This window comes from Lynx rufus, unplaced genomic scaffold (assembly GCF_022079265.1).
Source record: "Lynx rufus isolate CCGP_SWC_20201006 ecotype Redwood Valley unplaced genomic scaffold, mLynRuf1.p SCAF_10, whole genome shotgun sequence".
Classification (NCBI taxonomy): domain Eukaryota; kingdom Metazoa; phylum Chordata; class Mammalia; order Carnivora; family Felidae; genus Lynx; species Lynx rufus.
The window spans coordinates 62751929-62772071 of record NW_025814824.1 but is presented as its reverse complement, the minus strand read 5'-3'; the positions used below and the strand labels follow the sequence as shown (position 1 = coordinate 62772071).

At 38.3% G+C, this 20143-nt stretch overlaps 1 protein-coding gene across 1 annotated transcript in view; it reads right to left on the bottom strand.

Moving 5' to 3' along the window:
- Window positions 1-987: 987 nt before the first annotated feature.
- Window positions 988-20143, bottom strand: part of TMEFF1 (transmembrane protein with EGF like and two follistatin like domains 1) — a 79751-nt gene continuing 60595 nt past the window's right edge. Inside the window, exons 8-10 of the mRNA XM_047067033.1 lie at window positions 14084-14207; window positions 4614-4772; window positions 988-1072 (exon numbers count right to left, since the gene is read on the bottom strand). Coding sequence (XP_046922989.1) covers window positions 988-1072; window positions 4614-4772; window positions 14084-14207 — 368 coding nt within the window. The remainder of the gene's footprint in view (window positions 1073-4613; window positions 4773-14083; window positions 14208-20143) is intronic.

Sequence of the window (20143 nt, the reverse complement as noted above, 5' to 3'; positions counted from 1 at the left end):
TAATATTTAATTTTTAACATATTCTTAAATTCTACATGCATACTTCTGATTATCTAAACTACATGTTAAACAGCTGGATACATTCTACTCACACTTCAGATCTTTAAACACCAACAATCTATTAATATAACTATTACTACAGGACAAATTTGGATAGAGGTCTTAGATAATTTTTAAGCTCACTTTAAGAGCACCCATCATTAACAATCATTTTTGCATTTTATTCACAAACACTGATACAATTTATTTATGTTAAAACAAATATTTTTTTAAAAATGAATGTGTATTAAAGTAGTTTAACTAATAGAGAAGGCTTTATTCCAATCTGTTTGTTAAACAGACCATTTTCACGATACCTAAACCTACTTTTCAGTGATCTGTTCCATCTTGGCTACCAGATATCTTTCCGAATTATCAGAATTATTTTTTCAAAGAGAGGAATAATCAAATTCCAATCCATACAGCTTATAAATATTTTACATCTAACACACAGCTCTACAGTTCATGCGATAGGCAGGGTCTAAAAAATCAGTTACTAAATCTCAAAAAACATTTAAATGTCTATTTAAACACAGTGTCTTCTAGATTTTTTATCTTTTTTTGTAAGAAAAGTAATCTGTAAACATCTTTACCTTTAGTTCATGCTTGGTCATTTGTTGTGGTCACTGTGGAAGAAGTGGGTATGACTTTGTAACCATTTGTGAAGTGGTCCATCTTTGCAAAAATATTACATTCCATGGGTAAAGAACAAGTCTTAGAATTACCATGTGGTATAAATTTGTGAAATCAATTTCTGTATTTAAAAACATAAAACAAAGACTACGAAACAGTCCAAAACTGTTGTAGCTGAATATTCTAAATACGAGCCAACAGTACTACACTAAAAATGTCCAAAAATAAGGCCTCTGAAATAAATATTTCCATTCTTTAAAAAAAGACATAATAAATGTACATCACATGGTCAGTGTACATATAAAAGTCATCAGTTTAAACCATTCTGGATGATGTATCTGAAGTAAAATGACCTAGGTTTTGCTTCTGTCGCCGTCCTCTGTTGTTTTTAGGGCATTTTCTGTTGAATTAAAAAAATAAAGAAAAGAAAAAGGTCATTTTGTTTAAGATATTTCAAATGTTTCCAAAGTAATACACATTTCACCCATAAAGCCTTAATGAGAAACAGGATGCTGTTTGATGCAAGTCAAGCTGAGGACCAACGTGTCAGACTGCTATCTTCCCTACACAGCTGGGGACTAGAGGTTAGGTACTGAATGCAGGTCTAAGCACAAGCAAAACTCACTCCTGGGTCTCTACTGCTGCAGATGCACTTCCCCGCCCTTCTTCTGGCCTGACAACTCCCTAGCTGCGGTGACCAATAACATATAAACCTAGGATAGTAGAAAGGATCCTAATCCATGTACTTCCTCTGAGCATTATGACACCCTCAAAGTGACAAGAACAGCTTGGACGAGGGAGTAATCGGGAAGAAGTGTGCTTATTAACCTCAGATATGAATAGACAGGAAATGCTTAGCGATTTTAGACAAGGAGTCGAAAGAAGTTTTTCTGCACCCTGCTTGGGCAAATCACAGAACCCAATAAAGAACTGTCATCCTGGGGATAAGGGATAGTCTTGGACTCTGCTTTCCCTTTAGTGTACATGTTTCTCCGTGGTGGTATCAATCTCATTGTGCTGTAATTGCTCTTGTGCCTGCCCACCAGAATGCAAACATACGAGCTCTTACTATGCACAAAGTGCTGTGGTATGCAGTGTGGAACAAAGGCACTGGGATGAATTCTGGGAATTCTGAGTTTGGACTCTGCTAAAAACTAGCTGTGCAATCTCCTTTTCCTACATATGAAATATTAAAAGTTGTGCCAACCTCTAAAATCTCTGCCAGCAAGGTATTTATAATCTAATGGAAAGAAAGTCTTGTGACAAGGAATATTCCTAAAGTTCTCTGTTTCTAGTTCAGTTTCAAAGAGCACTGCTTTGCCTTGACTTAAAAGCCTTGGTGTTAACACTTTCATCTTATATGCTGTTTTTTGCAAATTTTATCTCACTAATCCTCATAAAAACACTTTGAGGTAGACAGTGATGAAATCACGTCCATTTCATGGTTAAGAAGCCAAGCAAACCTCTTTAACTGTCACCAACTCACCATGACCTTGGAAAAATTCCAACTTCCTGGGGCCATGGTTTTGTCATCTATAAAATAAAGGTGTTTGGCTAAGATGATGTTTGAGGTCCCTGCTATTGTCATTCTAGGGGTCTCAAAACATAAAAGAAGATTCCAAGTATAGAAGAAGAAAATTTTACTCATGCAGTCTTGCTCAGTGAGTCAGTGGGAACATCCTTTTAATGGAAGATTCCTCACATGTAACAGCCACCATGGGATAAGTGAACAGCTGTCCCATAATGGACCGTGTGGGAGAGGCACTCCTTAAAAATTCAGTGGAGCTAAGTCCAAGTCCATAATTATAATATTCTAAATTCAAGAGAGCAAAACATTTGAGGGGAGACAACACCACAATAAAAAGACAGGCCTCAATAAGGAGACATGTAAGATAAATTCAATGAGATGAGCCTTCAGTCACGGAGACAGTGGGCAGCAAAAGACGGCTGCAACACAGTTATAAAAACACTGTGATGTCTAAAGTCTGTGAAGGCAGCACATGGATTTGGGATATAAATTTGAGGGCACAAACTTGAAAACTACTTGTCAGGTAATTTTAATTTAGTAGAATTAGAATTTTGAAGATTGTAGCACACTGAAAACAGAAGTGTAGAACAAGATAAAAGGCTGGATTGGGATTTGTAAAGGGCTTAAGTATCTTGAGTAAGGTATTCCCCCATCTAAGCCTTCAGTCTCCTCACCTCTCTAGAATAGAAGGCATTGACTCAAAGCTGCTTCCTGCTAACTCTAACATCCTTTGATCTTCTTAAACATGACATCGTCACCAGGCCTCAAAAGCTTCCCTCATCTTTACCTTCTTTCTTTCACCCTCCAAATAATTCATTACTCCGCTCCTGCTTTACTCGAATAACGTCCTAAATAGTTCCCCTGACCTCACATTTTCTCTCCTCCAGTGAAATTTTGCAGATGACACCCAGATTAATGCTCTGAAGAAATGATTCATACCAAGTCGTTCCCCCCAACTCTATTCAAAAGCCCTGTCCCTCTAACAAAATTAAGTTTGAACCTTGCTAGCAAGCAATGGTCATACTTGGCAAATGTATTTCCTGAGGTGACTCAACATAGACCCTCCTCTTGATGGTTCAGTGGAAAGAGGAATGGTTTGGAAACCAGGCAGCACTGAATCCAAATCCAGCACTTCCACTTACTAGTGGGATGACCACAGGCAAACTACTTAACCTCTAAGCCGATATTAAATGGCCACAGGCAGCTCTGCTGTTACGTGGGTTTTTTTTTTCTCTATTTTCCCTTTCTGCTGTCATTTTTTATATTATTATCCCAATTTTAATCTACTGCCCATTTTTTTTTTCCTACTGCCCAATTTTATACTCAGTAGTCTTGCCTAAGGGCAGATCATCTGTTCAGTGGAATAAAGTCCACTGATTTTAGCACTTGAATTTTATGAAAAATACCTGTTATTCAGAGAACATTTTTTATCATTTCTAGATTTATCATTTCAGCTCCAGATGGCTGAGACTAGTGAAGGTCTGGCTTCTATCCAGACCTTGGATAGAAGAGCTATAAATCCATTATGGCCTGCCAATATCTGTACTTGATATGCTCCGATCCTCTGCCCAGAATAATGCAGACAAGTACAGAAATGATGTTTATGGGACTTCTGAACCAAATCTTAAAGGAGACAGGAATAGCCAAGCAAGACAAAAAAAAAAAAAAAAAGAAAAAAAGAAAACAGGACACTGGGAAGCAGAAAGACAATATGAACTGGATTTAGCTGGACTTTTCTTGGGTCCACTTCATTTCTGACTTCTACATTTCCACTAAGTTTGGAAAATACCTATTTTTTCCCTGTTGCAATCCAAGAATGTCCCTTAATTTTGAGTTTAATTACGATAAATGCCAATGGTTTTAGTTATGATGGAGAATTTTAAAGATTACTTATAACTGTGTTCCAGAAAATGAAGTAATGAAATGTTAAGACAATGATATACAAAGAAAAGCCATTTTCTTTGAGCTCTGATTTCTTCCTTTCTTATTATATTTACTATGGATAAAGTATATCCTTAGGGCAAAAAACACCTTGCAGTTCATCAGAGCCTTAAAAATTGGGGCAGGCCCTTCTGTGCATGTGCAGGCCATTCTGCTACTACAATCATCATTCCAGAATGCAGTTCTAAGATCCCTACATTCTTTATGCCACTGAATATTATCCATGCTCCCTTTGCCAGCTGCCCAGCTACACCTGTAACCCTGAGAATGAGTTCTTGTCAATACTCTAAGGAAGCAAGATAAGGACAGGTCAGACCTACTTAGAAATCTTAGGAACTGATCCTATGATTTTTTCCTAATAGACAGGAAGACTTAAAGCCCCTATCATTTTGAGTGTGCTTCAAGGTTCTTCTTTACTTTAACAGCTATCCAACTCTAATTTAAGGTTGGTATTTCTTAGGCCATTACCTACCTCGTTATGCACATGACAATCGCTACTATAATGGCAATCTGTACAGCTCCAATAATTGCTGCAATAAGAACATGAGTGAGCTTTTGCCTACTTGGCACAACATAGAGAATACTAAAGTCCGTCTTTTCACAGTGCTGTCCAGTGTAACCAGATTCACATCTGAAAAGGGGAGGAAAAAAGATTCCTATGAGAATTACAGATTCTAATAATTCTAGGTTTTAGAAGAACATACAAAAGAATAATAAATTTATACAAAAATAGCAAATCAGGTGCTTTCCCACTATCTGAAAAAAAACCCCAAAACTTCCATCTGTGTATTTCCTTAAACGCTACTCAATGTCTATTTCACAGTGCATCTTTCACCTATCATTATAGGACATTAATTTTACAGTTGCTAAATGGTCTTTATTACACCTCCTTTAAAAAAACAGATACATAAGGGGCGCCTGGTGGTTCAGTCAGTTAAGAGTCTAATTCTTGACTTTAGCTCAGGTCATGACCTCAGAGTCGTGGGATTAAACCCCACGTCAGGCTCTGCGCTGGGTGTGGAGCCCACTTGGGTTTCTCTCTCTCTCTCTCTCTCTCTCTCTCTCTCTCTGCCCCTCTCCCACTCAAACAAGTACATGCTCTCTCTCTCTCAAAAAAAAAAAGGTACATAATAGTACCTTCACTGGCTATCATATAGCTAACATCTATTCCTCAGCCTAAGAGACATCCCAGCTATTTCCTTTTTTTTTTTAAGTTTATTTAATTATTTTGAGGGGGGGGGGGAGAGAGAGAGAGAGAGAGAGAGAGAGAGAGAGAGAGAAAGAATCCCAAACAGGTTCCATGCTCTGCATGGAGCCCCATAAGGAACTCAATCCCATGATCTTGAGATCATGACCTGAGCTGATACCAAGAGTTGGATGCTTAACTGACTGAGTCATCTAAGCGCCCCTATTTTCCATTTTTCACAACTATGAATTAGGTGTAACAAATATTGGTGAGTGTGCACATTTCTATATTTAGTGTTATTCAAAAGGCTAGGTACTTGGAAATGGGATGACTAAATAAATAGATATAAACATTTACAGTTCTCTGAAAATTGCACTTTTTATATTATATCCAACACACTTTAGTATACATAAATATAATCATTTAAGATGCAGGGGGAAAAGTAAAATAAGTTATTGACAAAAGCAGAGTCAAGCAGACAGGAGCTAATCTTAGAAATTATCTGAATTCCAAGTAAATAAAAAGGCAACATCAGCTGATGATAATAATTTGACAGGGGGAAACATTTAAGATATTTAACAAATTTCACACTTTGTAGCTGACAGAAGTAAAATGTATAATTAGCCAGCCTTCAGTTAGAACTCATTAATAAAACCTCTGAAGTGTGAGGATAGTTGAGTTATTAACATCCCACACTTCATTAGAAAAAAAGATTTTTTAATAGAGCACACATAAAGAATAAGAAGAAATAGGAATAGGGAAATAGGAAGCCAGGGGTGATGTGAGTCCACTCCTCCCATCCCTGAGGTTCCTATACACCTATCAGAAAATTTCACACTGGGTCTAAGTCTACTAGCAGACAAAAAAAAAACAAAAAAAAAAAAACAAAGTAGTAAGGCAGATTTATAGATCATGGAATAGAACCTGAGAGCCCTGAAATACGCCCATACATCTATGGTCCAACTGATCTTTGACAAGGGTGCTAAGACAATTCAATAAGAAAAAATAACCTCTTCAACAAAGCTGCTGCGAGTAGATGTCCACATGCAAAAGAATGAAGTTGAACCTCTTCTTTACAACATACACAAAAAATAATTCAAAATGGATCACAGATCTAAAGGTAACAGCTAAAACTATAGGGGCGCCTGGGTGGCTCAGTCAGTCAGTCGTCGGACTTAGGCTCAGGTCATGATCTTGCAGTCAGGGAGTTCCAGGCCCGCATCAGGCTCTATGCTGACAGCTCAGAGCCTGGAGCCTACTTCAGATTCTGTGTCTCCTTTTCTCTCTGCCCCTCCCCAACTCACACTCTGTCTTTCTCTCTTTCTCTCTCTCTCTTTCTCTCAAAAAATAAACATTAAAGGTAACAGCTAAAACTATAAAACTCTTAGAAAAAAAAGTGAATCTTCATGATCTGGATTAGGCAAAGATTTCCTTAGATATGATACTAAAAGCATAAACAACAACAAAAAAGTTAAACTGGATTAAATCAAAATTAAAACCTTTTGTGTTTAAAGGCACTATCAAGAAAGTAAAAAGATAACCAAAAGAATAGAATATTTTTGCAAATTATATTTTTGATAAGAGACTTGTATCTAGAATATATTTAAAAAACTATTACAAACTCCAACCAAAAGAAAAAAAAATTACAAAATGGGCAAAAAGATCTGAATAGACATTTTTCCAAACAAGATAAACAAATGGCAAATAAGCACATGAAACGATACCAATATCATTAGTCATCACGGAAATGCAAATGAAAACAACAATAAGAGATCACTTCATACCCACTGGAATGGCCAGAATCAAAAAGTCAGATAATAACTGTTGATGAAGATGCTGTAGGGAATGAAAAATGGCAAAGCCACTTTTGAAAACAGTCTGGCAGTTCCTCAAAAGTTAAACACAAGAGTTACCATTTGGCCTAGCAATTCCACTCCGGACACTTACCCAACTGAAATTAACACAAGTCCACACAAAAACCTGCCAACAATTATTTAGGGCAGCATTATTCATTAATAGCCAAAAAGTGGGAACAATCCAAATATTCATCAATTGGTAAGCAGATTCAAAATGTGGTATTATAAGGAGCAAAGTACTGACATATGCTACAACATGGATAAACCTTGAAAACATTATGCTAAGTGAAAGAAACCAGACACAGAAGACCACGTTATACAAGCCCACTTAAATGAAATGTCCAAAACAGGTAGATCTATAGAGACAAAACAGACCAGTGATTGTCTAAGACTAAGGGCGGTGGGCAGCGAGATTTGAGAGTAACAGCTAAAGAACACAGAGTTTCTTCTGGGGGCGATGAAACGTTCTAAAATTGATTGTGGTACTACAAAACTGTGAAAAAAAAATACTAAATACTAAAAATCACTGGTTTAAAAAAAAAGAATAAGTGGGATAAAAATGGTAAGATTATTAACATAAAATGCAATCTCCATAAAATAAAATCAAACCAGTTGCTCAAAAGAACCACAGTTACTACTAATATTAGATTCAAGGGGATTTTACCTCATTGGTCCTGATTTAAAGAGGGCACTTTTTGATGCAGAGAACATCATCCTCAATAATATAGTTGTAATAAATTCAACAATATAATGAAATCTTATAGGATTTTTAAAATAATGTCTTTTGTGGTAAGCTAATGGCAAAAAGTCAAAGCTCAGTAAAATAAAAACAGGTCCATAGGGAGCTATAACAGTGTCCTAGATATGCAGCTCTCCGACAGTTTAGCTTAATCCAAAGATTAAAATCAGAGTATCAAAAAGAATGTATAGGCCATATATCATTCAGGCAATCCTCCTTGGATATTATTTTCTGCAACTGACTTTTGGGTTACACTCTCCAAATATCTGGATAATAACTTCTAGGTTATTACTACTTCTGCTGTTTTTGATTAAAGGCAGATCCAGGCATTTGGTCTTCTACACTCTCCATTCTTTCATCCTACACACGTCCATAGTAATCTCGTTCACTACCATGCCCTCATGTGCTGATTCTTCCATTTGTCCATTTACTAAACATCTGACATGTGTCAAGTACTGTGGATATTTGGGATACATCAGTGAGCAAAACAAATAAAGATCGCTGGTCTGGTTAACCTCTAGCTGGAGGAGGGAGGGTCAATAAACATGAATTAAATGGTTATGTTAGAAGGTGATATGCACTACACGAAGAGAAAGAAAAGAGTTAGTTAAAGGAAATTACAGGTCAGGAAGAGAGGGTTGCAACTTTAAACAAGATGGTCAGGGTAGGCTTCACTAAGAAGCTGACATGTAAGTGAGGATGTGAAGGAGGTGAGGGAATCTGCCATGTGGACAACAGGAAGGAGAACATATCAGATAAAGGAAGAGTCAGTGCAAAGACCCTGAGGAGGGAGCATTATTAGCACATGGCCATGTCCAAGAATAGCAAGCATGGCTGGAGTGGAGTGGGCAAGCAGAAGGGATACAGAGAATTAAGACAGAGAGGTGAAGGGGTCAACTGTGTAGGGTTTCTGCACTCGATGAGATAGAGGAGCCACTGGGAGGGTTTTAGCAGAGAAATGACATGAACTTTCATTTGAAGTCTCCATCTCGGGGTGCAAGGGTGGCTCAGTTAGTTAAGTGCCCAACTTCAGCTCAGGTCATGAACAGCCAACTCATGTTTCATGAGTTCAAGCCCCACATCAGGCTCTCTGCTGTCAGCACAGAGCCTACTTTGGATCTTCTATCTCCCTCTCTCTGCCCCTCCCCAACTTGCAAGCATGCTCACTCTCTCCCTCGCCCTCTCAAAAATAAACATTAAAAAAAAAAAAAATGAAAAGTCTCTATCTGGCTTCTAAGTTGAATATGGACTGTAGGATACAGGGAGGCTGTTGCAATAATGCCAGAGAGAAGAAACGGTGATCTGAACCAGGAATAGCAGTGGCAATGGGGAGAAGAACTCCGATTCTGGACATATTCTGAAACAGAGGTAATAGGATTTCTCAACTGACTGGGTATGGATTACGAGGGAACTCGAAGATGTATCAGAGGTGTTTTCTCTGAGCAAAGGAAAACATGGAGTTGGCATCAACTAAGATGAAGAAGGCAGCAGATGGAACAGGTTTAGAGGAGGGAAGGCAGATCAGGAGATAGGCTTAGATCCTATTGAAATGGAGGAGTCAAGACATCCACAGGAAAATATCAAGGAGGGAGAGGGATCTATGAGTCTCAAGTTGAGGAGAGGGGTCTGGGATTTATGCAAAGTAGGAGTCATCAGCATATGTCATGGAAAGCTCTAAGGCTGGGTGGCATCACTAAGGAAGAGGACCAGGACTGGACCCTTGGACATTCCAACAATGAGAGGTCAGGAGCAAAAGGTGAACCAGCCAAGAAGATGTAAAGGAATGGCCAGTGAGGCAGCAGAAAAGAGAGAGAGAATGCAATCCCTAAAGCCAACTGTATTATTATGCATATTGCACAGGAGTCAAATGCTACTGACTGTTCAAAAGTAATTTAAGACTAAGAATTGATCACTGAATTTAGCAACAAGAACAGCCTCAGGGAAGTGTTGGAGCAAAAGCTCATTGGGGTGGGTTCATGAGATACAGGAAGTGAGAAGCTGGAGAGAGCACAGACAACTCTTTTGCGTTCTTCTACAAAGGAAATAAATGGGACAGCAGCTGATGAGAGAGTGAGAATTTTTTTCAAAGACAGAAGAAATGAAAATATATTTAAATTATATATATATATATATATATATATATATATATATATATATATAAACATATCTATACAAGAACATATGAAACACAGAAAAGCAGGGAGAATTTCTGGTTGGTGCGGGTGAAAAATCTGTGAGAGTCCTCCTCATAATGCTTCAATGTTCTCAGTGAACTCAGAAACAAGATGATCAGCTAAGGAGGAGAAGGAGGTACGGACAATCTGAAGAGAAGGGTGACAACAGAAAGCCAGCATCTGGGACAAGAGGAGGATGAATGGACTGAAGCTCAGAAAGACAACCTGGCAGCTCGTAGGGCCCATTTTGAGTACAAACATCGGTGAGATGCATTAGCCTGGTGGTGTGCTTTTCATCAACAGTCATGTTCAGCTGGATGGGTATACAGAATAGCTGTATAGGTACACATTAGGCAGGAAGGAATGAACCAGGATTATAGTTTTGTCAAGTGAGTATGATGAAACGAGAGGGACGACCATGACTGACCATGAATTTAAGCTGGATAAGGAGGGGATGAAGACATTCAAGGGGCTAGGGACACGGAAAAAAGGTGAAAGGATGGACAAACTGGAGGCCTAGAGGGACAGAAGCAGGGCTGGGTAGGAACTACAAGGGATATGCTAGAGTAGAACGATTCCCAAACGTATGCCTCCAACCTGCATCTGTCTCCTGAGTTCTCAAACCAACATACATCCATCAGCCTGCTAGACTTCCATAGGTGGATCCCCCACAGGCACCTGAGACCAAGCATATTACACTGAATACATCATTTCCACCCAAACCTCCTCCGTCTTCCCGTTCCCTGTCCCCACTCACTTCTGCCTTACCCAGAAACCCGGGAGACTCTCTTGACTCTTCCTTCCCACCACCCTCTACCAACTCCCACATTCCATCTTCAAACAACTGGTCACCAAAACCTAGGGGTTGAACTACCTTATCTTCTCTCTGCAATTCATCTGCTGATCTCAGTGTCACTACAACTCCTTTACTTAGTTCAGGCTCTAATTTCTTACTAACGCACAGTCTCCTAACATTCAGTCTCCTGATCCATTTTCCACAAAACCAGCGGCTTTCAGATCTGATCATAACTTTCTTAACTTAAATCCTTCAGTGGCTTCTCAAGCATCCTTTAAAATAAAGGGCAAGTTCCTGGAGTGACACAAATGCTCCTGTAAGACCTGCCCCTCTTCCCACAATGTCCCTCATCCTCATCAAGGTGAAGTGCCTTGTCTGAAGTCCCAAATCATCTTGAGTATATCTATCTCTGTGTGGCAGCATTTTTCATATTATATTTTAATTGTTTATTATTATTGTCTTCAACCAGACATTAGGTTTTTTGGAACCTATAGACGGTAGGTTTTTTGGAAGGCAAGATGCCTGGATCCCTGTCATACCTGAATTTGAGACGCCAGGGGCAGGCAGAATTTGGTACAAAGTAAGTAATAAACAAACAAACAAATTAACGGTGGGATAATACTAAAAGATTTTAACCTAATAATAGGACTGTGGCTAGCGATTGTTCATCCCTGCCTGCTTACTGTTACCCAAACATACCCACCTATTAGTTGAAGTGCATGTGATATTATGGCCTGATTCTTATAGACTTTGTAAATGCTTAGACAAAAGAAAAAGATCTGCTGCTTTTTAGGATTATACGTATGCAGAAAAGAGATTCTCTGGCATTTAAGAAACAACTCTGGTCTGGAGAAGAAGGTGGAGTTGATCATCATCACATGGCATTCAAAAGATAGTTAACTGGGGCACCTGGGTTGCTCAGTTGGTTAAGCATCCGACTCTTGGTTTCAGCTCAGGTCATGATCTCACAGTTCATGAGTTTGAGCCCCACATGGGGCCCTGCGTTGACAGTGCAGGGCCTGCTTGGGATTCTCTCCTTCTCTCTCTGCCCGCCCCTCCTCCTCTCTCTCTCCCTCTCTCTCTCTCAAAATAAATGAATAAACATTTTTTTAAAGTTACCTAAGTAGCTACTGGAATAGGCCCCCTGCGAGGCAATGGGAAGACAGGTTTAGCAAAACAGTCTCAAACCTAAAGGCAATTATAATCTAATAATGTCAACTCCTATTGATTAAATACATACTAAGTACCAGGTATTGTGCTAAGCACTTTGCATATATTATCTCATTTAATTTTAGCAACAATTTAAATTTAAATTTAGTAAGTTTTAGGAGATAGGTACCATTATTATTTTAATTTTTGAAATGAGAAAATGAGGCTTAGAAATTTAAGTAACTTCAGAAGAGCACAGTCAGTAACTGGCCAGTCTGGCGTACCTGCTTCCAAAGCCTTTAACCACTATACCACTGAATCCTCTCACTGTCAATTACTCACAGTAAATACTGTAAAGTGACTTGGTATCACTTGATTATCAGGACACCGTCCTCTCTCATCCCTCACTTTTAGATATCTTGAAAGATGCCCTATCCTAAGAACAACATAATCTGAATTTCTATCAAGATTATGTATGCCACTTGGGACAAATAGGAGGAATCCATTGAATGATTTTGTTTTAAAACTGCCTTGTTGGGGCGCCTGGGTGGCTCAGTTGGTTGGGCATCCGACTTCAGCTCAGGTCATGATCTCACAGCTTGTGGGTTTGAGCCCCGCGTCAGGCTCTGTGCTGACAGATCAGAGCCTGGAGCCTGCTACGGATTCTGTGTCTCCCTCTCTCTGTGCCCCTCCCCCACCCTCTCTCAAAAATAAAGATAAAAAAATTTTAAACTGGCTTGTTCCCCTTTGCACAGCTGTATTTTTTTAACATTTAGGAAAGAGGGGTGGGAAAGGAGCGATAGCACTTTCGAACGGGAAAAAGCCAAAAGCTTAACAAAGAATTATTTAATCATTAACAGTTTATAGTGTTTTGTTCTGTTTTTAAAGCAGAAGGAGAAGAGGAAAAAGAGAGCCTGGAGAAGGGAGCTAAGGGTAGAGGGACCAGGATACCTGCTTTCAAACAGCTTTCTTTTACTTTCTGGAGAGAAAGATTCACTGGCCTACTAGGCTGACAGAACAAAGGAAAAGTGTAGTATTTCTCCATCTTTTGATGTTTTGACTAAGAAAGGAAAAAAAGGACTCTGGCCAAACTGCAAGAGGCAGGAACGTGCAGAATGACAGCAATCTCCCCTTGTCTAAGGAAATACTGTACCCTGGCTAACCAGACCAGTCTGAGATAGAGGATGAGCTCCCAGCACCAGCAAGAAGTGTTACTGGTAAACAGACACAGAACAGCAAAACGCATCACGATCATTAGGCTGAGTGTCAGGAAATCCGAGATCTAGTTTTGCTGCTGCTGACCTTGAACAAGTTTCATAACCTCTCCTGCTTCAGACAGTAGAAGATTTACACCTTTCCCATTTCTACTTCTCTCTTCACACCTGGTTCTACATCCCCATTCCCTTATTTTTAGAAATCTATTTCAGTATATGTTTTGAGTTACAAATTCTCTGTTCTTAACACATTCTTTAGTCCCTAAATCACCTTGTGACAGATTGCCTGAAAACCAAAATAGTGCTGAAATATGGCATATTTATTTCTTATATAAAAAATGGACATCATATTAAAAATGTTAAGCCCATACTCTTAAAATCCTAATATGACATCTGTTTTTGGTTTTGCATATTATACATGTCAGCTTTTTCCAAATGATACTGCTAATTTATTTATTTATTTTTTTTTTTTTTAATTTTTTTTTTCAACGTTTATTTATTTTTGGGACAGAGAGAGACAGAGCATGAACGGGGGAGGGGCAGAGAGAGAGGGAGACACAGAATCAGAAACAGGCTCCAGGCTCTGAGCCATCAGCCCAGAGCCTGACGCGGGGCTCGAACTCCCGGACCGCGAGATCGTGACCTGGCTGAAGTCGGACGCTTAACCGACTGCGCCACCCAGGTGCCCCACTGCTAATTTATTTTTGACTCAACTGCAAATAAATAATACTTTTTGGTAATATTTAATCTATATTTCACTATAACTTTCTATAGAGCAGTGACTGCAGGAAAAAGTTCCTCACCTCTGATCTGGAGATGCTGACTTACCTACAAGAAGCCTTCTGAGTGGAATAGATGAATTCACATTTCCCATGGATGCAGTAACCATTGAGGTTTTCAGGGCAAGGCATGTGGTTTCCAATATAAACATCTTCTCTTTGATCACTAGCATCTTAAAAGAACATAAACCAGGGCAATAAACAGTGAAAAGCAATTGAAAAATATGGACTTTTCAAAGATTCTAACAACAAATAAATTGGCTGGTAATTTGGAAAAGAAAATTATCAGATAGGGGGCTGGATAAGAACCAAGGTCTCATTATGACATAAACACAATAAGTAGGCTGTTTAGATTCAAAGCATTTAAAAATATTTGCAAAACATGACCACTATGAGTTACTGTTGTTTACAAACAATCTGCCCCCAAAACATAAACATCTTGGTTAAAGAAATAAATACTAGCTCGATAAGAAAGCTCATCTCTATGAACCAGAGATGGTGTACTACAGCTCTGGGTTTTGAAAAACTGACTTAGTCTAGTCATTAACCTGGGGACTATGAAATTGAAGTAAAAAAACCTGGAATGGCAGAGAGCAAGGTATGGCACTTTGAAATTTTAGGGTGAAATATTTTGGGAATGAAAACTATTATGCATGTTGATTTTTTCTTCCAAATGCTGATTTTTTATCTGGCTGTTCTTAGTATATGTTATTGTATAAAAAATTCAATAACATAGAGAACAAATAAAAAAAATTTTTAATCACCCGAAACCCCTCTAACCAAACAGAACCATTGAAAACATGTTGATGAACATCTGTTCAATTAGGTATATTGATTTGAACTGACCTGAGCTGAAGTGAAGAAAATGAGAGTATGGTGAGTAATTTCAATGTCATAAATAGGAAGAGAATCAGGAAAGAAGGACAGAAAGGAGCAGGAGGGAGGGAGGCATAAGGACTCGGTCTTCAAAATATATCATTTCATCCATTCATTCTCTCTATCCCTCTCTATTTCTCCCTATCCCCTCTCTCATGTACTTACATAAGCATATACCTAATACCCACACATTCTGCAATGGACTTTTAAACTTTTTTTCCTGGCGTATACATTAATATATTCATCCTTAGTCTATGGACTCAAGAGTTCCTACACAGGCCTGTGCTTATGTAGGAAAAATTCCCAGGCTTCCTGTCAGTTTCTCACATTTCTAGCTTACAAATTCTGTGATCAGCTGTGTGACCTTGAGAGTACCATCCTCTCTAAGACTGAGATTTCATAACTGTAAAGTCAGGATCTTAACAGGATCTATACTTCATGTAGTTCTGAGAGGATTATGTGAGATAATTGATGTATGCACAAGACCACTAGAACAACCAGCTCTCAATCTATATACCACACCATGTTACAGCAAAGGCTATCTCCCCCAAATACAAATAAAGGTATTGCTATAATGTGGAAATTATTAATGGAACCAAATTAAGAAGGAATAAAATAGAAGACTGTGTGTATAAATATGTATGTGTAGGAAAGGGGAAGAGCAAGGGAGAAAAAGGAATGGAGGTACTAAGTAGGAAAAGAAACCTGAGTACTAAAAATGCAGATTTTCTGGAGACTGAAATTCACATACAAAAGGAAAAATGCGTAATGATTATTAGGCTCAATAATAGGATACCTAAAAGCAGAGAAATCATGTCATCCCTCACAAGATGAAACTGATGCTATTTTACCTCAAAATTTATGTATTTACATTGTACTAACTTATGCCTGTAAAGAAAACTGAACCAGAAATCAAGAAATCCAACATGGAAATTCTCAAGGTATCTCTGCTGTTTTGCTCTGTTTAAGTATTTATTTATTTTGAGAGAGAGAGCGCGCATGAGCAGTGGAGGGGCAGAGAGAAAGAGAGAGGGAGAGAATCCCAAGCAGGCTCCATACCGACAGCTCAGAGCCTGAAGTAGAGCTTGAACTTATGAACTGTGAGATCACGACCTGAGCCAAAACCAAGAGTCAGATACTTAACCAACTGAGTTACCCAGGCGCCCCTCTCCTATTTTGTGACCTTGGTCAAATCACACTGTCTCTCTAAAGCAGCTGAATAAGATCAGCATTGTCCAACATAATATGAGACGTGTAATTTTTAGTTTTCTAGTAGCCATATTTTTTAAGTAAAAAGAAATAGGAAAATTAATTTTAATCCTATATTTATTTAATCTATCAAATAAGTATCACTTCAACATATAATCAGTATTACAAAATTGTGATTTTTTTTTTACACACATTTTCTTAAATACATCTTTAAAATCTGGTGACCACTTAACACTCACTCACAGCACATCTCAATTCTGACTAATCTTGTTTCAAGTACTCAATAACCACATACTGCTAATACCCACCATATAAGATAGCACAGTATAGATGACTATTCATTTATCATTTATTGATCATCTTTCATATGCCAGGTACTCTGTAGGTGCTGGGGACAGAAAAATATCCTGTCCTCAAAGGGCTTATATGGTCTCCTCCAGGTCCCAAACCATAATTTTGCCATGACAGAAGAAATCCCTTGGGGCTGCTATAATCCTAAGCACCCACTTCTCCACTACAATACTCATGATATTGTCTTACAACCATTTGGGTTTTTTAACTCAGTCTCTACTATGAGACTGTGAGCTCCTTAAGAATCTAGACATTTGTATTATTTATTTCTGTATAACTCCTAACACTTAGAATATAGTACTTTTCTTGCTATGGTTTCAAATTAAAAGTGCTATTCCACATTTGCAATCAAACCATAAGTGACTTGAGCAATACAACTGTCTCCCGTAGCACTCATCACCCTGCAACTTCTCAGAACATGATACTGTCATGGTGTGTTACACCATGAAGTATATAATAATGGGACTACAGAGACTACGGTTATGTACCAACCTATAATAATAAGATCTTGTAATGTGTATCATAATGGTACTCTATAGGTCTACAGAGGCTGTGGTAATGTACTAATCTACCATAAGAAAAGTCCTATCAACAGCAGGAAGTCTCAAGAATAATGCAGAACTGAATGCTATCAGAGAATTCAGCTACATCACAGCAATAAGAAAAAGTTAACTAAATCAAGAACAGGGTTTTGAGAAATTAGTAAACAAAGCATAGCACCAGTGGCATTTACTGAATGAATTAATGAAAGAATGTGGTATCAGGCTGTAGACAAGGCAAAGCCATCTAAAAACACAGACATGTCCAGTAAGACTTTGAAATCTGTGGCTGTCACAGAGCCCAAATTTCGCATTCTGCTCAGTGCCAGCTCTATTCATTCCATTATACATAAACACACTATTTCTGTGCATAGCCATATACTCAGCTAAGCTACAGAAGATATAAAGAAAAAGTATACATGGTCCCTGCCCTTGAGAAGCTTATAATCAACTTAGGGAATTAAGGTATACACATGAAAAGCTGAATAACACAAGAGAAGGGTTTCCACATGACAGTTTACAATTAAATGCCAAAAAAAAAAAAAGTTGTACAATACTGGGTGCTAAGGGAAGTTCAAGCTTTTTTTTTTTTTTTTATGTTTATTTATTCTTGAGAAATAGAGATAAAGCACGAGCAGGGGAGGGGCAGAGAGAGAGGGAGACACAGAATCCGAAGCAGGCTCCAGGCTCTGAGCTGTCAGCACAGAGCCTGAGGCGAGGCTTAAACGCAGGAACCACAAGATCATTACACACTTCGACCAAGTGCCCAAGGAAGTTCAAGTTTAAAGGAGAACTCATTGTAGGTGATATTACTCAGGGAAGTATTCATGGAAAGGGCAGGACTCAAGTTAGGTCTCAAAGCATATCCAGATTTATTTAGAGGAAGAGTGGAAACCAAAAGGAAGGTATAATGCACACAGCATTCTTAAGAACGAGAAGTAGATGAGCCTTAGCAAGAGTTGTATATTCAAACCAGGGAAGGGTTTAAGTCAAAATTGGAAAAATAAGCTGAAATCAGATTATGGAAAAATATGGACCACCCAGGTGAGAAATGCTTTCTTAATCATATGGACAAGGAAGACACTGACAGTCTTCTAGCTAAAGAACAGCCCAATGAAAGCCATGTTTTGCATAATTAAGAGTGATTGCCTAGAGCTGGTGGTTAGGGAGAATGGGGAGTGAATGCTAATGCATGTGAAGTTTCTTTTTCGGCTAAGTAAAATGGCCTAAAATTTGATTTTGATGTGATAGTTGTACAATCCTAAATATATTTTTTAAAAAATTGAACTGAAGGTGCCTCGCTGGCTCAGTCGGTAGAACATGCAACTCTTGATCTCGGGGTTTGAGTTCAAGCCCCATGTTGGGTATAGAGATTACTTTAAAAATGTTTTTTGGTTTTTTATTTTAAAACATTGAATTGCATACTTTAAAGAGGTGAACTTAGTGGTATGTAAATTGTACGCCAAAAAGTTGTTAAAATTTTCAATTGGATAACAGCATGCAAGATAAAGGGGCAGGGGAAGTAGGAAGACCAGGTGACCAATTAGGAATTCACTACATAATCCAAACTTGTGGCAATGAAAAACTAAGCTAGGGCTTAGCAGTAGGAATAAATATTAGAGATACAGAAAAAAATACATACAGCTTGAAGTTGCTGTGGGATAAGCTCTCAGAAACTCAGAGCTGAAAGGGTCTTTGGGGCCTGTCTGGTCTGATGAAGGAATCTCTTTATAAAGTTACAACCCCAAGGTCCTGTTTCTACTTGACCACTTCTAGAAGTTTAAAAAAGAAAAAAAAAAAAATCAACCCAGTTAATTCCAGTATTATCAAATGTTCCTTATGTCGAACGAAATCTCTTTATTGATTTCTCCATGTCTGTTTACCCCATAGCCCACTGTCCAACAATTTTTTTTCTTAAGGTCAAACTTCCCCAGTCCCACCCTTTAGATAACTTGTAACAACCATCTTCACAAGTAGTGCCCAGCACTAACCCATTAAATGTACCTTAAGCATTTGGTAGAACAGAACTGTCTTTATTAAAGATGCTTTCAATACAGAATTATGCTCCAAAGAAAATATGCATGAATTCAAAAAAACTATGATCAATAAACACATGAAAAATGTTCAACATCACTAATCATTAGGGCAATGCAAATCAAAACTACAAGACAGCATCCCACACCCATTAGGATGACTACTATCCAAGAAAGAAAAAAAAGAAAATAGTTAAGTGTTGGCATGCATGTGGAGAAATTAGAACCCTGTGCACTGCTGATGAGAATGTATGATATAGCCACTGTGGAAAACAGTACGGTGATTTCTCAAAAAATTAAACACATAATTACTATTTGATCTAGCAAGTCCACTTCTTTTTTTTTAAATTTTTTTTAAATGTTTATTTATTACTGAGAGACAGAGAGACAGAGCATGGGAGAGGCAGAGAGACGGGGAGACACAGAATCCGAAGCAGGCTCCAGGCTCCGAGCTGTAAGCACAGAGCCCCACGCGGGGCTTGAACTCACAAACTGCAAGATTATGACCTGAGCCGAAGTCAGACGCCCAAACAACTGAGCCACCCAGGTGCCCCTAGCAATTCCACTTTTGGGGATATATTCAGAAGAACTGAAAGCAGGGTCTCAAAGAGACAGCTATAAACCCATATTCAAAGCAACATTCATAATAGCTCAAATGTGGAAGCAATACAAGTGTCCATCATTGAATGAATGGATAAACAAAACACGGTACGTATATACAATGGAACACTATTCAGCCTCAAAAAGGAAGGAAATTCTGACTTATGCTACAACACAGATTAACCTTGAGGACATTATGTGCACCGAAATAAGCCAGTCATAAAAAGACAAACACTGTAGGTTTCCATTTGTATGGGGCACTTAGAGTGGACAAAATTATAGAAACAAAAAGAATGATAGTTGCCAGGGCTGAGTGAAGAAGTGGGAAGTTATTGTTTATTGGGTATAGTTCCAGTTTTACAAGCTGCAAGACTTTTAGAAATGGATAGTAGTGGTGATTGCACAACTTCATGAATATATTTAATACCACTGAACTGTGCATTTAAGAATGATTAAAATGGTAAATTTTGTTATATGCATTTCACCATAATTAAAAAATTA